The 17,548-nt window shown below is 38.6% G+C and overlaps 1 protein-coding gene across 1 annotated transcript in view; it reads right to left on the reverse strand.

Moving 5' to 3' along the window:
- The window catches only part of CHD2 (chromodomain helicase DNA binding protein 2), a 215,195-nt gene that overhangs the window by 141,183 nt on the left and 56,464 nt on the right, over nt 1-17,548 (reverse strand). The window contains exons 12-15 of the mRNA XM_042783579.1: nt 14,311-14,435; nt 5,216-5,432; nt 3,115-3,204; nt 2,065-2,255 (exon numbers count right to left, since the gene is read on the reverse strand). Of these exons, the coding sequence (XP_042639513.1) occupies nt 2,065-2,255; nt 3,115-3,204; nt 5,216-5,432; nt 14,311-14,435 (623 nt within the window). The remainder of the gene's footprint in view (nt 1-2,064; nt 2,256-3,114; nt 3,205-5,215; nt 5,433-14,310; nt 14,436-17,548) is intronic.

Here is a 17,548-nt window from a genome sequence, read left to right on the forward strand (position 1 = left end):
ATTTAACTGGTATTTCACCAAAAATATACAAATGGTTAACAAATCCTTAGTGTTGGTGAAGATACAGAGAAACTAGAACCTTAAGAAGCATTTCTGTTGGAAATGTAAAATGGTACAGCTACTTTGGAAAAACAGCCTGGCTTTTCAAACTACTAGCATGGTGATTTCTTAAAAAGGGATATAGAAACTTTGAAAACAACTCACTAAGCATCTAATCGAGAAAAATGAAAATATGTAGCTATGCAAAGACTTGATGCTAATATACATACCAGCGTTATTTGTAACAGCCCCAAAGTAAAACAATCCAAATGTTCATCAACTAGTAATTGCATATCCATACAACAGAATGTTATTCCACAGTAAAAGAGAACAACTATTCATACTTTATATGACATGGATGAATCTCAAAAAAATTATGTTAAGTTTAAAAAGCTACACATAGAAAACACTACATAACAGGATTCCATTTATAAGAAATTTCTAGAAAAAGTAAATCTCTAGAAACAAGGAATTGATTAGTAATTGTCTAGGGCTAGAAATAAAAGCAGAGATTAATTGCAAACAGGCAAAACCACAGCCATAAGCAATTCTGACTCATATAACAACCCTGTAAGGACACAGAAGAGCTTCCCAATAGGGTTTCCAAGGCTATAATCTTTATGGAAATAGACTGCCTGATCCTGCTCCTGTGGAGTGGCTAGTGGATTTGAACTGTCAACCTTTTGGTTAGCAGCTAATGCTTTAACCACTGTGCCACTAGAACTCCTGCAAACGTTAAGAGGGAACTTACTGGGGTGAGGGAAATGTTCCAAACTTGATTATGGTCATGTTTTCCTAACTATAAATTATTAACAAGTATTTAATTGTACACTTACAATGGTGTATTTTATGATATATAAATTATATCTCAATAAAACTCTTCAAAAAAATTGTTAACCACTAATAGGAGAAGGAGCCATTTTTATGTTTCTCATTAGGCTATCCACTATATGGCACAAAGCTGGCATTCACATGTTCTCTAAATTAAAAAATAATAATAACTGCTTGTGGAGCATTTACCTGTCTAGTCAATGAATGTTAATTAAATTGTCAACTGTGTGCCAATTAGTATACGAGGCAATGTGGATTGAGGGATGAATAAAACAAGTTTCTTGCTATTTTCAAACGTATAGTTTAATGACAGGAGACAAGGAAATAAATTAAAAAAAATAGGTTCTATATAGAACATAAAACAAGAAGAGAAGCATATTTAACAGGCTACTTTGGATTAGGTTGTCTGAGAAAACCTCTTAAACAAGCTGGTCATATAAGGTTAAGCAAAAACACTAAGTAGTAACTGGCCATGGGTAGCTAAGGAGAAAGAACATTCCTGACATAGCAAGCAGCAATGGCTTGGCATGTTAAAGAACAGATAGATGTCCAAGATGGCTGAACCACAATGAGTGACACAGAGAGTAGTTTGAGATGAATTAGGGTATTGCTAAAGGGTAAACTGAGTAGGTCTTCCAAATTAGGGTACCAAACTAAGGTCTTCTTCTAAATATCATGGAACAACAATGAATGACTTTAAGTTAAGAAATGTGTGTACCATCTCTACCAAAAAATTATTTTCAAACAGAAAACAAAGACATTCCACAGTTCTTTAATAAGTTAGAAGGTTTGAATAAGACCTAAATCTGGTACTTTAGTAATCATGGATTTGGATTTAAGATTTTTTTAATGCCTGTCAGACTGTGTTATTCGTATATACTTCATTTTAATTACATCGATTATTTTATAACAATAGTGAGTAGGGCTGTTATTTCCTATTTAACAATTACTTCCCAAATGCATTAAATGATTCAAACTTTTGACTGATCATATGACTTCCTCCTTAAGCTGACTTTTGTGTCTTCTACCCTTTATTTTGGAACATTATACTGCTTTTGTTCCTGCCTCAGTTTAATGTTTTGCTTTCCTCCATACCATATCATCTGTTTTCCCTAAAGTCTAGCAAGAAAAGTTAAAAGGCATTGGCATTTCAGACATTCTAGCATCTTTTGAAATACACAGGAAGGAGCTTACTTCTCCGGCATAATAAAGTGCAGCAAGGACCAGAGCTCTTTGAGGGAATTCTGAAGAGGGGTCCCCGTAATCAGGAGCCTATGGTTGGACTTGAAATCAATCAGAGTTTTATACAATAAAGAGTCATCATTCTTCAACCGATGGGCTTCATCCACTCCCAGAAAGGCCCAGTTAATACTGCCCAGCACAGTCTAAAGTAAAAACAAAACAGAACGAGCCACCAGGTCAGAAGGGAACCCAAAAGATCTTTCACGTGTTAATTATCTCTGTACAAATACCATCACAAAGGTATACACAGACACATTAATTTTTCACTGATTAAAGTACATTTGGACTCTTCTGTTTATTCTATAAGTCGCTAGAGTGGTGTCCATTCAAAAGAGGACCTCATCATCTAAAAGATAGAGGCATATCTCTTAAATCAGGTATTGCTGCATGCCCCAGAGCAAACAAAAAATTGGTATGCTGGGCAAAAACACACTAAGAAAAACACACAATTTTGTATTCTCCCCTTAATTAAGATTCTTCTCTTGCCTATGGTCCATCACAACCGTGAAGCACAGAAACACCAAGAGCCATCAAATTGAACTTGTTTGCACTCATTATCACCAGCAAGCTCAACCTACCCACATATTTCTTAGTAACTACAGAAAGGAGAAAAATAGGTTCACGGTTCTTTCTTCCTCAGAGACCATTCACATCATCTGTTCTATACCTTAACAATGATATGATGGGAAATGCCTGAGACAGTGTGCAAGCCCTAGTTTCTAGAGACTGGCTAAAATGTCAGCTGCATTACTGGCCTGAATACCCTTTCATCCTGTCAACTGAATTATGTAACCTAAGGTCCTCTTCAACTATAAGGTTCTACTTTTTATTTATAACCTCAATATTCTTGGCAGATTTTTTTGTTTCCTCATTTATTCATTTTTTAAAATAAATAAAGAAAAATAACATGGCATAGACCAAGATTTGGACAAGTCACACTGTATAAGATTTAGCCTTTTGGCCATCATTACACATCTTATCTTTTTTTTTTTTTAAACACACCTTATCTTTTAAGAGGATTTCATAGGTTGTTATAAGTGCGTTGAACTTCAGCCTTTTGGTTTGGGAATGAATCCACTCATATTCTCGTATCTATAAGAAAAATTAGTAGTTAAGATACAATTTCTACTTTTACCTTTTTTATCACCACAAAGTCCTGGATACATGCTACAGAAACATGTCATATAAAAAATAAATCTGATTGGAATTTAACGAATATCTTATATATTCTAACCTGATCTAAGTAGCCAAAGAACAGAGTGCCAAGTCAAAATTAAAAGATCACTTACTGAGCAAAAAATCACCTTATTATTAGAATTCAAATAATTTTACATAAGAAACATTGGACCAAGAAAATGCATTTCTTCAGCAATTAAACCCTGGTGACTTGGACTAATCTATGGATGTCCTAGAAGAGAATTTTCTTAAGGATATACAATTTGATTACTTTTTAGGTAGGGTAATACTTACCATGAATAAGTAAAACAAATTCCATCTCTGGCTTGGTCAGAAATTTCATTAACCTTAGAGTATAGAGATGTGTCTCCCAAGAAAAAGGAAGGAAAAGCTTACAGGATGAAGATGTAATTTAATATGAATGAAAATAAAGTCAATGTAAAAGAACACTAACAAACAGTATATAACCAAGCACCCAGCAAGTACACACAGCTCATGACAAAACTCTTTGCAACTTGGTTGTCAAGAACTGAAGAAAAGGTCAATAATTGCCCGCAGGTCATTGTCAGCAAGTGGGAAGGAAAACAAAGAAAAAAAAATATTGGGAGCTGCAATCAAAATTTCCCTAGCTGCGCAATTTTACAGAGTTCACTTTCTCTTGTCTTCACTTTTGGAAGCAATGCTTGAAGATGTTTTGCAAAATCTAGGAATTTTGTTAATTTTGTCTTTGTTGTCAATGGTTAACAAATGAATTCGGAACTAGAAACTACTATATGTTTAGAAACTCAAACAGTGAAATCTGCCAGTACTTAAGTTAGATCATTTTAATGAACGTATTTAATAAAAATTGAGTTGGCATAAAAACATATAATCATAATATATATACTTCAAATGTTTAAGGATTACAGATGGTTTGCTCTTACTACTACATTCAATCCCCGTGAAACCACTTACTCTAAAATACAGTGGGAAAAAGCAAAAGCTCTCATACTAAAAGACCTATTTTCCATCCCCAGCTCTGTTACATTCTAGCTAGCCTGGGGACAAGTATCAGACTCACAGAGTCAATTCCTTCTTCATCAGTCAGATGGAAAGAATACCATCTAATATTATATGGCCTGTAGGTAATATATATATAAAGCACCCAGCACAGGCCCTAAAACACAGTAGGGACTAAAAAGTTAAGTCATTACCAAGAAAAGATTTGTTAAGCAAAGATAAGCTAAAGCCCCTGTGTTCCAAATTCATGATGTCCAGGAGCTCTGGTAGCATAGTACCTAAGGCACTTGACTGCTAACCAGAAGGCTGGTGGTTCAAACCCACCAGCCACTCCTTGGAAAGAAGGTTGGGCAATCTACTTCCGTAGTGATACTGCCTCAGAAACCCAAGGAGGGGTCACTATTGAGTCGGGTCTGACTTGACGGCACATAACAACAACAAGAAAAACCTGATAACAAATAATTCTTACATCTGCAGCCCTAAAATGGGTAATTAATCTTTACTTATAGTCCTTTAAATTAAGAAACCTCACTGCTTTTAAGAAATTGGGAAATAAATTCTAAGAACTTGATTATTTGAATAATCTCTCTCCACTCAAAACAGCAAAACACTGTTAGTGTCCTACAAATTATTAACTCTATCTCATAATACTTTATAAATAAAGTGATCTGAGTATATAAAACAGATAGAAGAAAAACTTAATACTGCAAAATGTCTTGTAGATGTTTTCACCACAATAAAAGTGAAAAAAAAAAAAAAAGCTATGGTAACTGCCATACTCCCACTCAAGTAGCACTGTTGCTTTTCTTTAAATAGTAAACACAGTAAAGTGTCAGTAGAATAATTTTATTAAACTATAATAGCTTTAGGTCAACTTTAAAAATACATTGACAACACATATTCTAAGACAATCTTTTTGTTTACGCACCGTATTTCTGCTCATCAGGTCACCTATGTAAACCACTACGTTAATCTCTGGTGCCCAGACTTCAAATTCCCTCTGCCAAGAAGTGAGGGTGGATAAAGGGACGACTATAAGGAAGGGGCCATACAGCTGGTGCTGGTGGAACAGGTAGGAGAGGAATGATATGGTCTGGATGGTCTTTCCCAAGCCCATTTCATCAGCAAGAATGACACTGTTACTTCTGCAGAAAGAAAAGATAAAGACAAAAAATTATTAGTTCACCAAAAAACAGGAAGTACATAAACAGCAATGGCACCAATGCCTCAGTGCGAACTAAACAAAGTATCATCTGTGAGCCTCAAATGTATTTCTGTTCATCTGCAAATACTTGAAAGCAGCTACCTGAGGAAGAAAGTCAAGGTTATGAATAAAAGGATAGAAACTGATCTGACCAAAAAACAAGATTAGGCAGACTATGTTCTCTACCTTACAATAGGCTTTTTACATCAATCCCTTATATCAGAGAACGCAAATTTGGTTCTATCGGTGTATACAAGCACAGGACCCTGGGTTCCATCTCTATAGACACACAGACAAACTGACTATCCTCACTGGTGGTAAACCCTACAGCCTCAGTCTCATGACTGTGCTCAACTTTTCAACCTTATTCTACTGCAAGTCACTGGGCCATTTAAACTCTAGCCACCATTCCCTAAACATATATGATGCAGGTACATGAAACTTGTTTTAAACACACTTCAGTCTAAAACAGTGACAGACAGCACGAGAGATTCCTGGACTTACCTTGGACCTATTTAATCAAAATACCTAGAAAAAAGGCTCAGGAATCTGAATACTTAACAAGCAAAGAGAGAGACTTCTGGTAAGATGGAGGACTACGCAGACAAGCAACACAGACCCTCTTCAACAAAAAGAAGAGAAACCAATTGACAGAGATATAGAAGATAATCCTGGAGCCCTGAGCTTTGAAAGGAACTATACAGAAGTGGATTAAGCAATAACTAGTGGAAAAACCTGAACAAAAAGTGAGTACAGAGACGGTCGGAGCTGCGGACTGTCAGCTACTGTGACGGGACAAACACCCTGAATATTTCCAAGTGGTGTTAGGACCTAAGAATTAACCTTAAGATCAGCCCTAGTCACAAAGAGCTGGAGACATGACTGTGCCAGTGGCCTATGACTAGAAAGAGAAACAGCAAGGAGGGAGACAACCTGAGCTGTGCCCTTTCCACTGTTCGGAGGGCACAGTCATTCTGACTGTTTACATGAAGTAACCATTTTGGATATTTAAAGTGACCGAGGGTGCAGCCATTTTGAATCTTTACAAGTGGAAGCCATTTTGGATTTTAAAGTGATAGAATTCTCATTTGGATTCCAGGACCTAAGAATATGCTCTGTTTGCCAAGGTCAGCAGGGACATAAGGGAGGCTGACAAGATGAAAGGAGACAGGTGGTGAGTGGACAAGTGCTGTCACCTACTAAATAGAAGAGTACCCTGCTTGCATAGATAACACACAAACAAAACAAAGAAAATGAAAATGGTGGGTTGTGGAGAGCCCTAAGTCTTAAGGACTGATGGGACACGGTGAGTGACTAATTGAGCAACGGCTCCCATAAACAGGTTGATGCTTTTAAGTGTCCCATCTGGGTTGATGCTTTTAAGTGTCCCTGTAGGTTGAGCTCCACTCTTAGGACACCATCAGCCATTTTCTCCCTTGTGTTGTTCAGAGAAACAGCAGGTGCAAAAGAGGCATAACCTTTGATTGAACCCAGAAGTGTATGTGAGCCAATCTAGCTTTTAAATGAACCTAGTTATATAAGTTGATTTATAGGTAATTGTGTAGAGGTATGAGGATGGAAGCAAGAGTGTATGGTGACCTGAGTTGTGGTAACTTACATCATGGTGACCCGGGTACCTTTGAAACAGGAATGTTAGTTTAAACTTTAATATGCCAATTGTGTATGTATGTACTCTTCCCAATATTAATTAACTTGTGATTAACTGTATGACAAATGAATGGTGCACTTTTCTCATGTTAAACTTGTATATAAACTTGAGAATAATCATAAAATTGGCACTGCTTTGCAATGGCTCTGAGTGTCCCTCCCATCCCCCTCCTTTTACTTTTCTCTTATTTTTAACTCATTCTCTTACCGCCTGTTCTAGAATTGTCATGCTGGCCGCGACAGTGGGCAAAGTCACTCCAACATACAATCACCAATTAAATAGAAACACAAAAACGTCACAATGCTTCAGAAACAACAGAGCATCACAGTCCACTCAAAGAAGCAAGATAAAGCAGGAAAAACAAGGGACCAGGATACAGACCCAAAACACACCCCTGAGAAAGATACAGCATTGGAACTCCCTAATAAGGAATTTAAAAGAATTATATTTAGGTATTTTCAATGAATTGAAAGGCAGATCAAGGAAAACACTGACAAAACTGAGGAAAAGACAGAAAAAACCCTACAACAATTTTGAAAAACAATACAAGGACAAAATAACAACACAATGAAAAATTAGAAATGATACAAGATCTACACGCAGAAATCCAGAAGATTAATACTAAACTGTCAGAAATAGATAAGACATTGAATGGTCAAAGGAGTAGAATTGACACAATGGAGGACAGAATTAGTGAGATTGAAAGCAAATACCTGAACACTTCTTTGGAAAGGGATCAATCAGAAAAAAGATCAGAACATAACGAAGAAAGCCTAAGGTTCATGTGGGAAACCATCAAAAGGAATAACCTACGTGTAATCGGAATTCCAGAACAGGAAGAGACAAGTAAAACCAGAGAAAATTGCGAAGATTTCTTGGAAGTGAATTTTCCTGGTATTATGAAAGATGAGAATATATCCATCCAGGAAGTTCAACGAACCCCAAAAAAGATAATCACCAATACATATCATCATCAAACTCACCAAAACCAAAGACAAAGGAAGAATCATGAAAGCAGCATGGGAAAAACCAAAAGTTACCTACAAGGGGCAACCAATAAGACTAAGCTCAGATTTCTCAGCAGAAACCATGCAGGAGAGAAGACAGTCAGATGGTACATATAAAACCCTGTAAGAGAAAACTTTTCAAGTACCCAGCAAAACTGTCCCTCAAATATGATGGTGAAATTAGGACATTTCCAGATAAGCAGAAATTAAGGGAATTTCTTAAAATCAGACCAAACTTACAAGAGATGCTAAAGGGAGCCTTTTGAACAGAGAAGCAACAACAGCCAACAACAAATGACCATTAACACACATGATGATATAACCCAGAAACCAATCCAGCTATGGAAGTATCCAAGGGAAACAAGCCTACAAGATTGTAAAGAGGGAACCAGAGACATTAATTGACAAATGAAGGCAACTAGAAACCAAAAAGAGGGAAAAAACTGTGTCGTTACAGAACTTCTAGATGGCAGGGATGTCGAGACAACTACAAGATAAAATGGACTGTTCTAAACTTGGGACAAAAACTATAAATCACAGGGTAACCTCAAAGAAAAATTATAAATCTTCACATCAAAATAAAAAAGAGGACCAATGCTGATATTAAAACAACAGCAACGAAGGAAGTAATAACATGATTCATAAATTAAACAAGCTCAGCATAGAAAAGTATATGGAACAAAGAAATGGACACCACGAAAAAACACATTACAAACATGACAGCAACAAATTTATACTTGCTGATAATTACATATCTGGCAAGGGACTTATCTAAGATTTATAGAAAACTCCAACACCTCAACACCAATGGAATTAGCAATCCAATTGGAAAAACGGGCAGAAGTCATGAATAGACACTTCACCAAGGAGGATATTCAGGTGGCCAGCTAATTCATGAAGAGATGCTTATGATCACTGGCCATCAGAGAGATGCAACTCAAAACAGTGAGATACCATCTCACCCCAGCACTAATGGCAAGGTTCAACAAGACAGAAAATAACAAATGCTTATGGGGATACGGCGAGATTGGGACTCTTATGCCCTGCTGGTGGAACTGTGAAGTGATACAACCACTGTGGAAAGCAGTATACCAATTCCTTAGAAAGCTGGAATTGGAGATACCATTTGACCCCACAATCTCATCTAGAGAGGTGAGAGACAGGACAGGAACAGATATATGCATACCCATGTTCATCGCAGCACTATTTACAATAGCAAAAGGATGGGAACAACCTACGTGCCCATCAGCGGAAGAGCAGATGACCAAACTATGATACATACACACAACGGGATGCTATGCAGCACTAAAGAATAATGTAGAGTCTGCAAAACTCTGTATAATATGGATGAACTTGGAGGACATTATGCTGAGTGAAATAAGTTAATTACAGAAGGACAAATATAATATTACTTCGTTGCTGTGGAGGGTCAAGGAGAGGTTTATATACAGAGGGATACTTCCTTTGTTGGTTGCCAAGAGTGGGAGGGGAGGGGAAGGAACACTGAAAAAAAGAAAAACATGCACTGACCCATGTCATTTTAGTTTTGTGTATTTCACTGTACATAAATTACATTTCAATAAAATGCATTAAAAAAAAAAAAAAGCAAAGAGAATCTGATGCTGGTGGTCCTTGGACTCTATTTTGAGAAACACTGATCTAGAAGAATGGCTGGATATCAACAGGGTATTAGGAGGAAAAGACTGCACATGCAAGAAATAAAGTATGAGGAACTGGGCAGAATTAGGAAAGTATGGCCAAGAAAGAGAAAAATAGCCCACTTAATGGGAAATGAGGACTACCAATATAAGAACAGTGACATAAAGTTACAAACATAGAATTAAACAATTCTTGAAAACCAGGCCACTGAAGGTTTACAAAGATATATATGCGATATACATGTTTATGCATGTGTAATAAATAAACCATAGAACTGTAGTAATAGCACAAGTTAAAGGCAACTTAAATGATTAGAAAAGAAAGAAGGGATAAATTAAAAAAAAAAAAAAATACATCTGTGTTCCAGAGAGTATCAAGTTAAAGGGGAAAGCACAGAAAAGAACAAAGCAGAACACTTGGGGAAGGGAGTGAGGAGCCCATACCTTTATGAATGTTAGGAAAACCTAATCTTATTCAAATTTGGTATACTCTTTTGCTTAATTCCCCTTCTATATCCCACCTTTCCACAGCACTGAAGAGGAAACTGGTTAGTTTTCTCCAATATTGTCCCCTCCCTACCAAACTGCTACTGCCAACATGTACATACTAAAGGAATACTGCATGGATTTGCCATTTTTCCAAAACCAGACAAAAATAGGACATTACTTAATGCAATGATCCTATGACCGAGAGCTAACAAACTGCTTGCAAGAAAAAATTCTGGTCAAGGACTCTACATGAAATACAGTGCAACCCTGGAAAAGGTATATAGACACCTTTGCTCCAAGGAGTCCTCAAAGTAAAATGAGAGTGTTTAGTTATATAGTTTCTTAAGGTTCCATTTGGCTAACTATCCTCTAGAAAGAGAAAGTCTCAACTTGGAACCATAATCAATGCCCATGGAAGCAGCAGTCATGCTAAGTTGGGTAAGGGGACGGATGGTATGGAAAGAGTCTGTGACCAGCATGATAACATTAGGGAAAGGAAGGACACTGAATTGTGCACATAAGATATAGATGACATAGGCTAATACCAGTATATAAACAATACTGCGTTGCCATTAACACCAAACACCAGGCTACAGATAAACACATAAACAACTGAGAAGATCAGATGGGAGTCAGTGAACAGGAATATATTCCAGACCAATGATAGATTCAGCTGAGGCTAATCTCGCACAGATACTAGTGATACAAAATACCCACAGAAGCAATGTAAGACAGACATAGAGCAATCCTTCATAGACAGCCAGACACTGTGGAAGAGAGATCCACTGGATGTACCAACTCAGGACCACAATACTGGGGGACACCAGGCTCAACTGGCATAACAATATACATAAAAATCTCATTCCATTACCTACTTTGGTGAGTAATGACTGGGGTCTTAAAAGCTTTCGAGCAGCCATCAAAGATGCAGCTAATGGTCTCCTATCATCGGAAGTAAAGAAGAGTAAAGAAAACCAAGGGCATTTGGAAACAAGCAGCCCTAGGACATGATGGACCTCGAGACTAGAAGAACTAGATGGTGCCTGACTACCAATCCCAACCACTTGGGAAGGGATCAAAACTGGAGATCCCAGATAGAGTGGCAGGAAAAACGTGGAACAAAATCTATAAACACAATAATGACCAGAATTACTGCTTAAATGGAGTCTGGTGGGACCCCTAAGACTATGGCCCTGGGATACACATCGGGCCTGGGATTTCACTCGCACGGGCTGGATCTTAGCCCAAAAGTAAGTAAGACTTACATACAAAACACTTAACTCAAGACAATGTACCCACCTACTCTACGAAGATACAACCCTTGCAGCAATTGGCCGTGGGGCACCAGAGGGGCAACATTTACATGGAGAAAAAGCTGGACAAGCATGAGTGCATAACTAAGAAGGGCACAGGGAGGGGGTGGTTACTGGGAAGGGAGCGGAGGAGAGTGGGTTAGGGTTGGGGATGGTAATTGAGGCGTGAAACCAAATATAAACGAACTGTTGAATATAAAACAAAGAAAAAGAAAGAAATCAAATGACAGATTGCATTTAGATAAATCTGATGCAAAAGACCTCTTTTAAATTATTAAAAAAAGCAAAGATGTCATGCTGAGAATTAAAGGGCACCTGCCCTAAGCCAACCAACCAACTCACTGCGGTCAAGTCAGATCCGACTCATAGCGACCCCTCCTTGGGTTTCCGAGGCAGTATCACTACGGAAGTAGATTGCCCCATCTTCCTTCCAAAGAGTGTGGCTGGTGGGTTTGAACTGCCAACCTTCTGATTAGCAGTCTAGTGCCTTAGCCACTATGCTACCAGAGCTCTGGTAGCATAGTGGCTAACACACTTGCCTGCTAACAGATGGCACAGGACAACAACAGCAGCCCTAAGCCATATAGTATTTTTAATTGCCTCACATGCACATGAAAGCTAGACAATTAATAAGGATGACTGAAGAATAACTGATGCATTTGAATCATGGTGCTGTCAAAGAATACTGATTATACCACAGAATACCAGAACAATGAATAATCTGTCTTGGAAGAAAGACAGACAGAATGCTTTTGGAAGTGAGGATAGCAAGACTTCATCTCATGTACTTTGGATGTACTTAGGAGAGACGAGTCCCTGAAGAAGAACATCATGTTTGGTAAAGCAGAAGAGCTGTGGAAAAGAGGCAGACCTCAATGAGATGGACTAACACTGACTGTAAAAATGGGGTGAAACATCAACAACTGAAAGTATAGCACAGGACTGGGCAGTGTTTCATTCTATTGTACATAAAGTCACTATGAGTCAGAATCAATTTGACAGCACCTAACAACATCCTCTGAAAGGAAAATAGTTTTTCAAACAACTCAGAATAGTTAGATCATTCATGTTCTCAGTCATACAAATGGAAGCTTTTCAAGAACTCTAATTTTCCTAACAGAATGTCATAGTAGATTTTACAGGAAAGAATTATTAGATGGCTCACCTGAGAAATAGTCATATGGATCTGTAATTAGAAACTGGCTTTTCTGCATTGAGAAATCAGGTCACATGCTTTTATTTTTCTGGCTGTGGTTTATTTCTGAAATAAGGGCTACTGCTTTACTACAAACCATTGAAGAAATTAGGAATATTCACGTAGACAAAGGAATCTTTAGTGTGAAAGGTATTTCTCACATGAGAACAAGAAAATCATGTCTGTCTTGATAAATGGTTAAATTCTCAGGTCTGTGATGAGTCCCTACCACAAAGCAGTAGTTCTTTACCTGAATTCGTGGTTGAATCTGGCAAATGAAATATATGATTACTGCCCAAAAACATGCTGAAAATGCAAATCTAGTAACTGTGTCATCTCTCTTTTTCCCCAAGACTGAAGTAGTCTCCATCACAAAAATAAGAATGCTCTTCACAGGTTCAACCATCCTCTAAATGAGTATCCTATATAGCAATGCAAGGTGGTGGGATGGAGGAAAAAAAGCACACTCTACACCACAGCACTAGTACCAAAAGCAAACCAATACCATTAACACTGAGTAGATTCTGACTCATAGCAACCCTATAGGACAGAGTAGAACTACTACATAGGGATTCCAAGGCTATAAATCATTACAGAAGCAAAATGCCACGTTTCATCTTCAGAGCAGCTGGTAGGTTCAAACTGTGGACCTTTTGATTAGCAGCCGAATGCATTAACCACTGTGCCACCAGAGCTCCTTCACTACTACAAGAAATTTAATTAAGGTTTCTATAGACTGGAAGGGAGCTCTGGTAGCATAGTGGCTAAGACACTTGCCTGCTAACCAGACGGCTGGCGGTTCAAACCCACCAGCCACTCCTCGGAAGGAAGGTTGGGCAATCCTACTTCCGTAGTGATACTGCCTCGGAAACCCAAGGAGGGGTCGCTATGAGTCGGGGCCGACTCGACGGCACATAACAACAACAACAACATAGACTGGAAAGAAAAAAAAAAAAATCCTTCTTTCTTTTGATAATTACTTCTATACAGAAATTTGGGTAAATTAGCTAATACAAACTCACAAATAACGACGTATAATACAGGTTTCTGGCTATGACAAATTACCCCAAAAATTAACTAATAAAGTACTCTTTACTTCAAATTAAAATTGTGTGTTATATATGCATAAAAATCTCAGAAGAAAGTTTTCTCAATTACATGTTGTTGTTGTTGTTATGTGCCGTCCAGTCAGCCCTGACTCATAGCGACCCCTCCTTTGGGTTTCCGAGGCAGTATCACGAGGCAGTATCACTACGGAAGTAGGATTGCCCAACCTTCTTTCCGAGGAGTGGCTGATGGGTTTGTACCACCAGCCATCTGGTGAGCAGTCTAGTGCCTTAGCCACTATGCTACCAGAGCTCCCTCTCAATTACATAGGTTTTTTTAAAAAATTTCTGTAATACACAGTAGAAAGAAGTAATTCTTTGCATGTACCAGTAAAGAATGCAGACACGGTAAACAAAATTTCAAGCATATTTTTCTACCTACTTGCACCAGGAATGAGCAAGCCAGTTGAGACCTTCTAGTTGGTAATCTCGGAGCTCCAGGTTCTCCCCTCCTAAATATGTCGGTTGTTTCTTTAAAGCCACAAATCGTGGCCTCTGCTTCAGAGCCTGAAAAACAAAAATTAACAAAGCCAAGTCTGAACAAAAGTTTCCTTCTGTTTTCATTCTAAAATGTAGACCATAATTTATGTTCTCTGAACCAAAGAACAAAAATTGAAATTTCACATCTGAATCACTAAGTCCTCCACACACTACCACCATCACCACCCCCTTTCAACATGGCATATATTCCCTAAACTACATTTCTCTGATATAAAACATGTTTTAGTTAATCTGTTGCTTTCCTGAAATAAGTCTGCAAATATCATCCAACAGCACTTACTTTTTCTACATTATTTCTACTGTATGACAGTGCATCTATATTTTCACAGAGCAGGATGCTGTCTGACTCACAGTGACCCCACCTTGGGTTTCTGAGGTAGTATCTGAGGAGTGGCTGGTGGGTTTTAACAGCCAGCCTTCTGGTTAGCAGTCAAATGCCTTAGGCCCTCACTACCAGAAATCTTTGAGCAGGATTATCTTTCTTATTCTAAACAGTACAAAACAATGCCTCTGGGAAAGTCTGTCATATGCTAAAGCAAACCAAACCCAACCCACTGCTAACTCATGTTGTTGTTGTTATTTGCCCTTGAGTCGCCCCAACTCATAGCGGCCCCTCCTTGGGTTTCCAGACCCCTCCTTGGGTTTCCGAGGCAGTATCACTACGGAAGTAGGATTGCCCAACCTTCCTTCCGAGGAGTGGCTGGTGGGTTTGAACCGCCAGCCTTCTGGTTTGCAGTCAAGTGCCTTAGGCATTATGCTACCAGAGCTCCTCTGCTAACTCATAGTGACCCTATAGGACAGAGTAGGACTGCCCCATAGGATTTCCAAGGCTGTAAATCTTTACAGAAACAGACTGCCTCATCTTTCTCCCACAGAGTAGCTGGTAGTGAAACCCAGTGCTATTTCCCCCACCCTGGCACCTGGATGGGAATAGGTAGGTAGACTGGATTACTCCCAACTATTTCCCCTCCCTGGTTAAAACAGATAATTAGATAAGACCCTGCAGGGGAATAAGTAAACTGGATTACCCCCAACTACTTTCCCACCCCAGACAGATGAGTATTCAGTTCCTTAAAGAACTGAATGGAAAACATTCCTTCCTGCAGATGATAGACTTGCTAAAAGTATTTTAAAAATAACTTGTAAATTAACTCTGGCCAGGAAAGGACAACAGAAATGTTTTAGAAACAACTTGTAAATGAACTCTGGCCCAGGACATAAAGGAACAAAAGTTAATTGCTGACCCTCTCCCTTCTGCCCAAGCCTCTATCAGCTGGTGAATATGCACAACCCCCTCTCCTGAAACCTACAAAAACTGTGTTTCATGGCATCTCGGGGAGTTAAGATCTGGGTACTAACTACCCCTAAGTCCTTGCACTGCTACTTTGCAATAAATAATTTTCTCTTCTCTCAATCTCGGTGTGTAAACTATTTTGGCCTGACTGCGCACTGGGCAGGGACCCGCATTTGGTCTGATAACAGCAGGTATGAACCGTCAACCTTTTGGTTAACAGACCACTGCTCCACCAGACCTCCTATACGCTATACCAAAACCAAAACCAAACTCACTGCCATCGAGTTGTTCCGACTCATAGGGACCCTTCCCTGGGTTTCCAAGGCGGTATATCACTGCGGAAGTAGATTGCCCAGTTTTCCTTCCGAGGAGTGGCTGGTGGGTTTGAACTGCCAGTCTTCTAGTTAGCAGTCAAATATCTTAGGTACTATGCCACCACAGCATCTATATAGGACTTGCAAATTCTCCAATGAAGCCTAACTACTTGAGCTGTGTGAATTTGGTTTTCAAAGGAAAAGGATGCCATTTTTGTCTCCAAACATTTGAAGAATCCCAGTGGCACAATGGTTAAAAGTCTGGCTGCTAACAAAAGATTGGTATTTGAACCCACCAACAATTTAGCAGGAGCAAAGACCTGGTAATCTGTTCCTCTAAAGACTGTTCTTATGCTGTCAGATGTTGTTAAGTCACTTCTGCCTCATAGCAATCCCACGTATGAAATATTGCTCAGTCCTGCCATGATCACTATTGTTGCTATGTTTCAGCCCACTGATGTAGCCACTGTGTGCTCCATCTCATTGATGGTTCTCTTCTTTTGCTCTAACCCTTACTTTACCAAGCATCATGTCCTTCTCCAAGGACTGGTCCCTCCTGATAACACGTCCAAAGTACATGAGAGCCTAAGAAACCTATGCGATAATTCAACTCTGTCCTATTGGGTCACTGTGAGTTAGAATCAACACAGTCACACACTATAGTAACAAACAGGAATTCTGTAGCCAAATCAGTTTCAGAAACAGCAATTAGAAAGTTACATACATCTCTTTGCCTTCATAAACAAATGCCTCCTTTGCCATGAGACCAGAAGAACTGGATGGTGGCTGGCTACCATTATTAAACATTGTGATCAAAGATTCCATAGATGAATCCTGATCAAAAGAGGGACAATTAGAACAGAATTTCAAATTTTCATGGACTTTAGACTTTCTGGAGCCATGGAGAGGGATAAACGATTGCTCTGAGATAATCTTTAAACTTCAAACCAAAAATATCCCCTGAAGTCTTCTTAAAACTGAAAAACCAAAAAGGAGCTCTAGTGGCATAGTGCCTAAGGCATTTGACTGCTACCCAGAAGGCTGGTGATTCAAACAGTTGAACTTAATTAGTCTGCCTTGAGCATTATGGTCTTTTACCAACTAGTATGGGATCAAAATGACAATAGCAAATTTAAAGATTAGATAGGAACCTTAGGGGGCACTGAATTTATGTTAATGAGGGTTGAACAATGGAGAAAAGGAGGGTAAGAATGGCTGCACAACTTGAGGAATATATTCCATCAATGTAGTATCACTAAATGGGATACATAAAAACTGTTAATTTGTGTAATTTTGCTGTGTATATTCTCACTATATTCATTTGCTGATGTGGCACCACTCAAATTGAAGAGAAACAGCCGCAGACATCTATTAATCATCGGAACACAGAATGTACAATGTACGAAGTATGAAGCTAGGAAAATTGGAAGTTGTCAAAAAGGAAATGGAACGCATAAAGATTGATATCCTCGGCATTAGTGAGCTGAAATGGACTGGTTTTGGCCATTTTG

Source organism: Orycteropus afer, unplaced genomic scaffold (genome assembly GCF_000298275.1).
Source record: "Orycteropus afer afer isolate SDZICR_OR568_19922 unplaced genomic scaffold, OryAfe1.0 scaffold00019, whole genome shotgun sequence".
NCBI lineage: Eukaryota > Metazoa > Chordata > Mammalia > Tubulidentata > Orycteropodidae > Orycteropus > Orycteropus afer.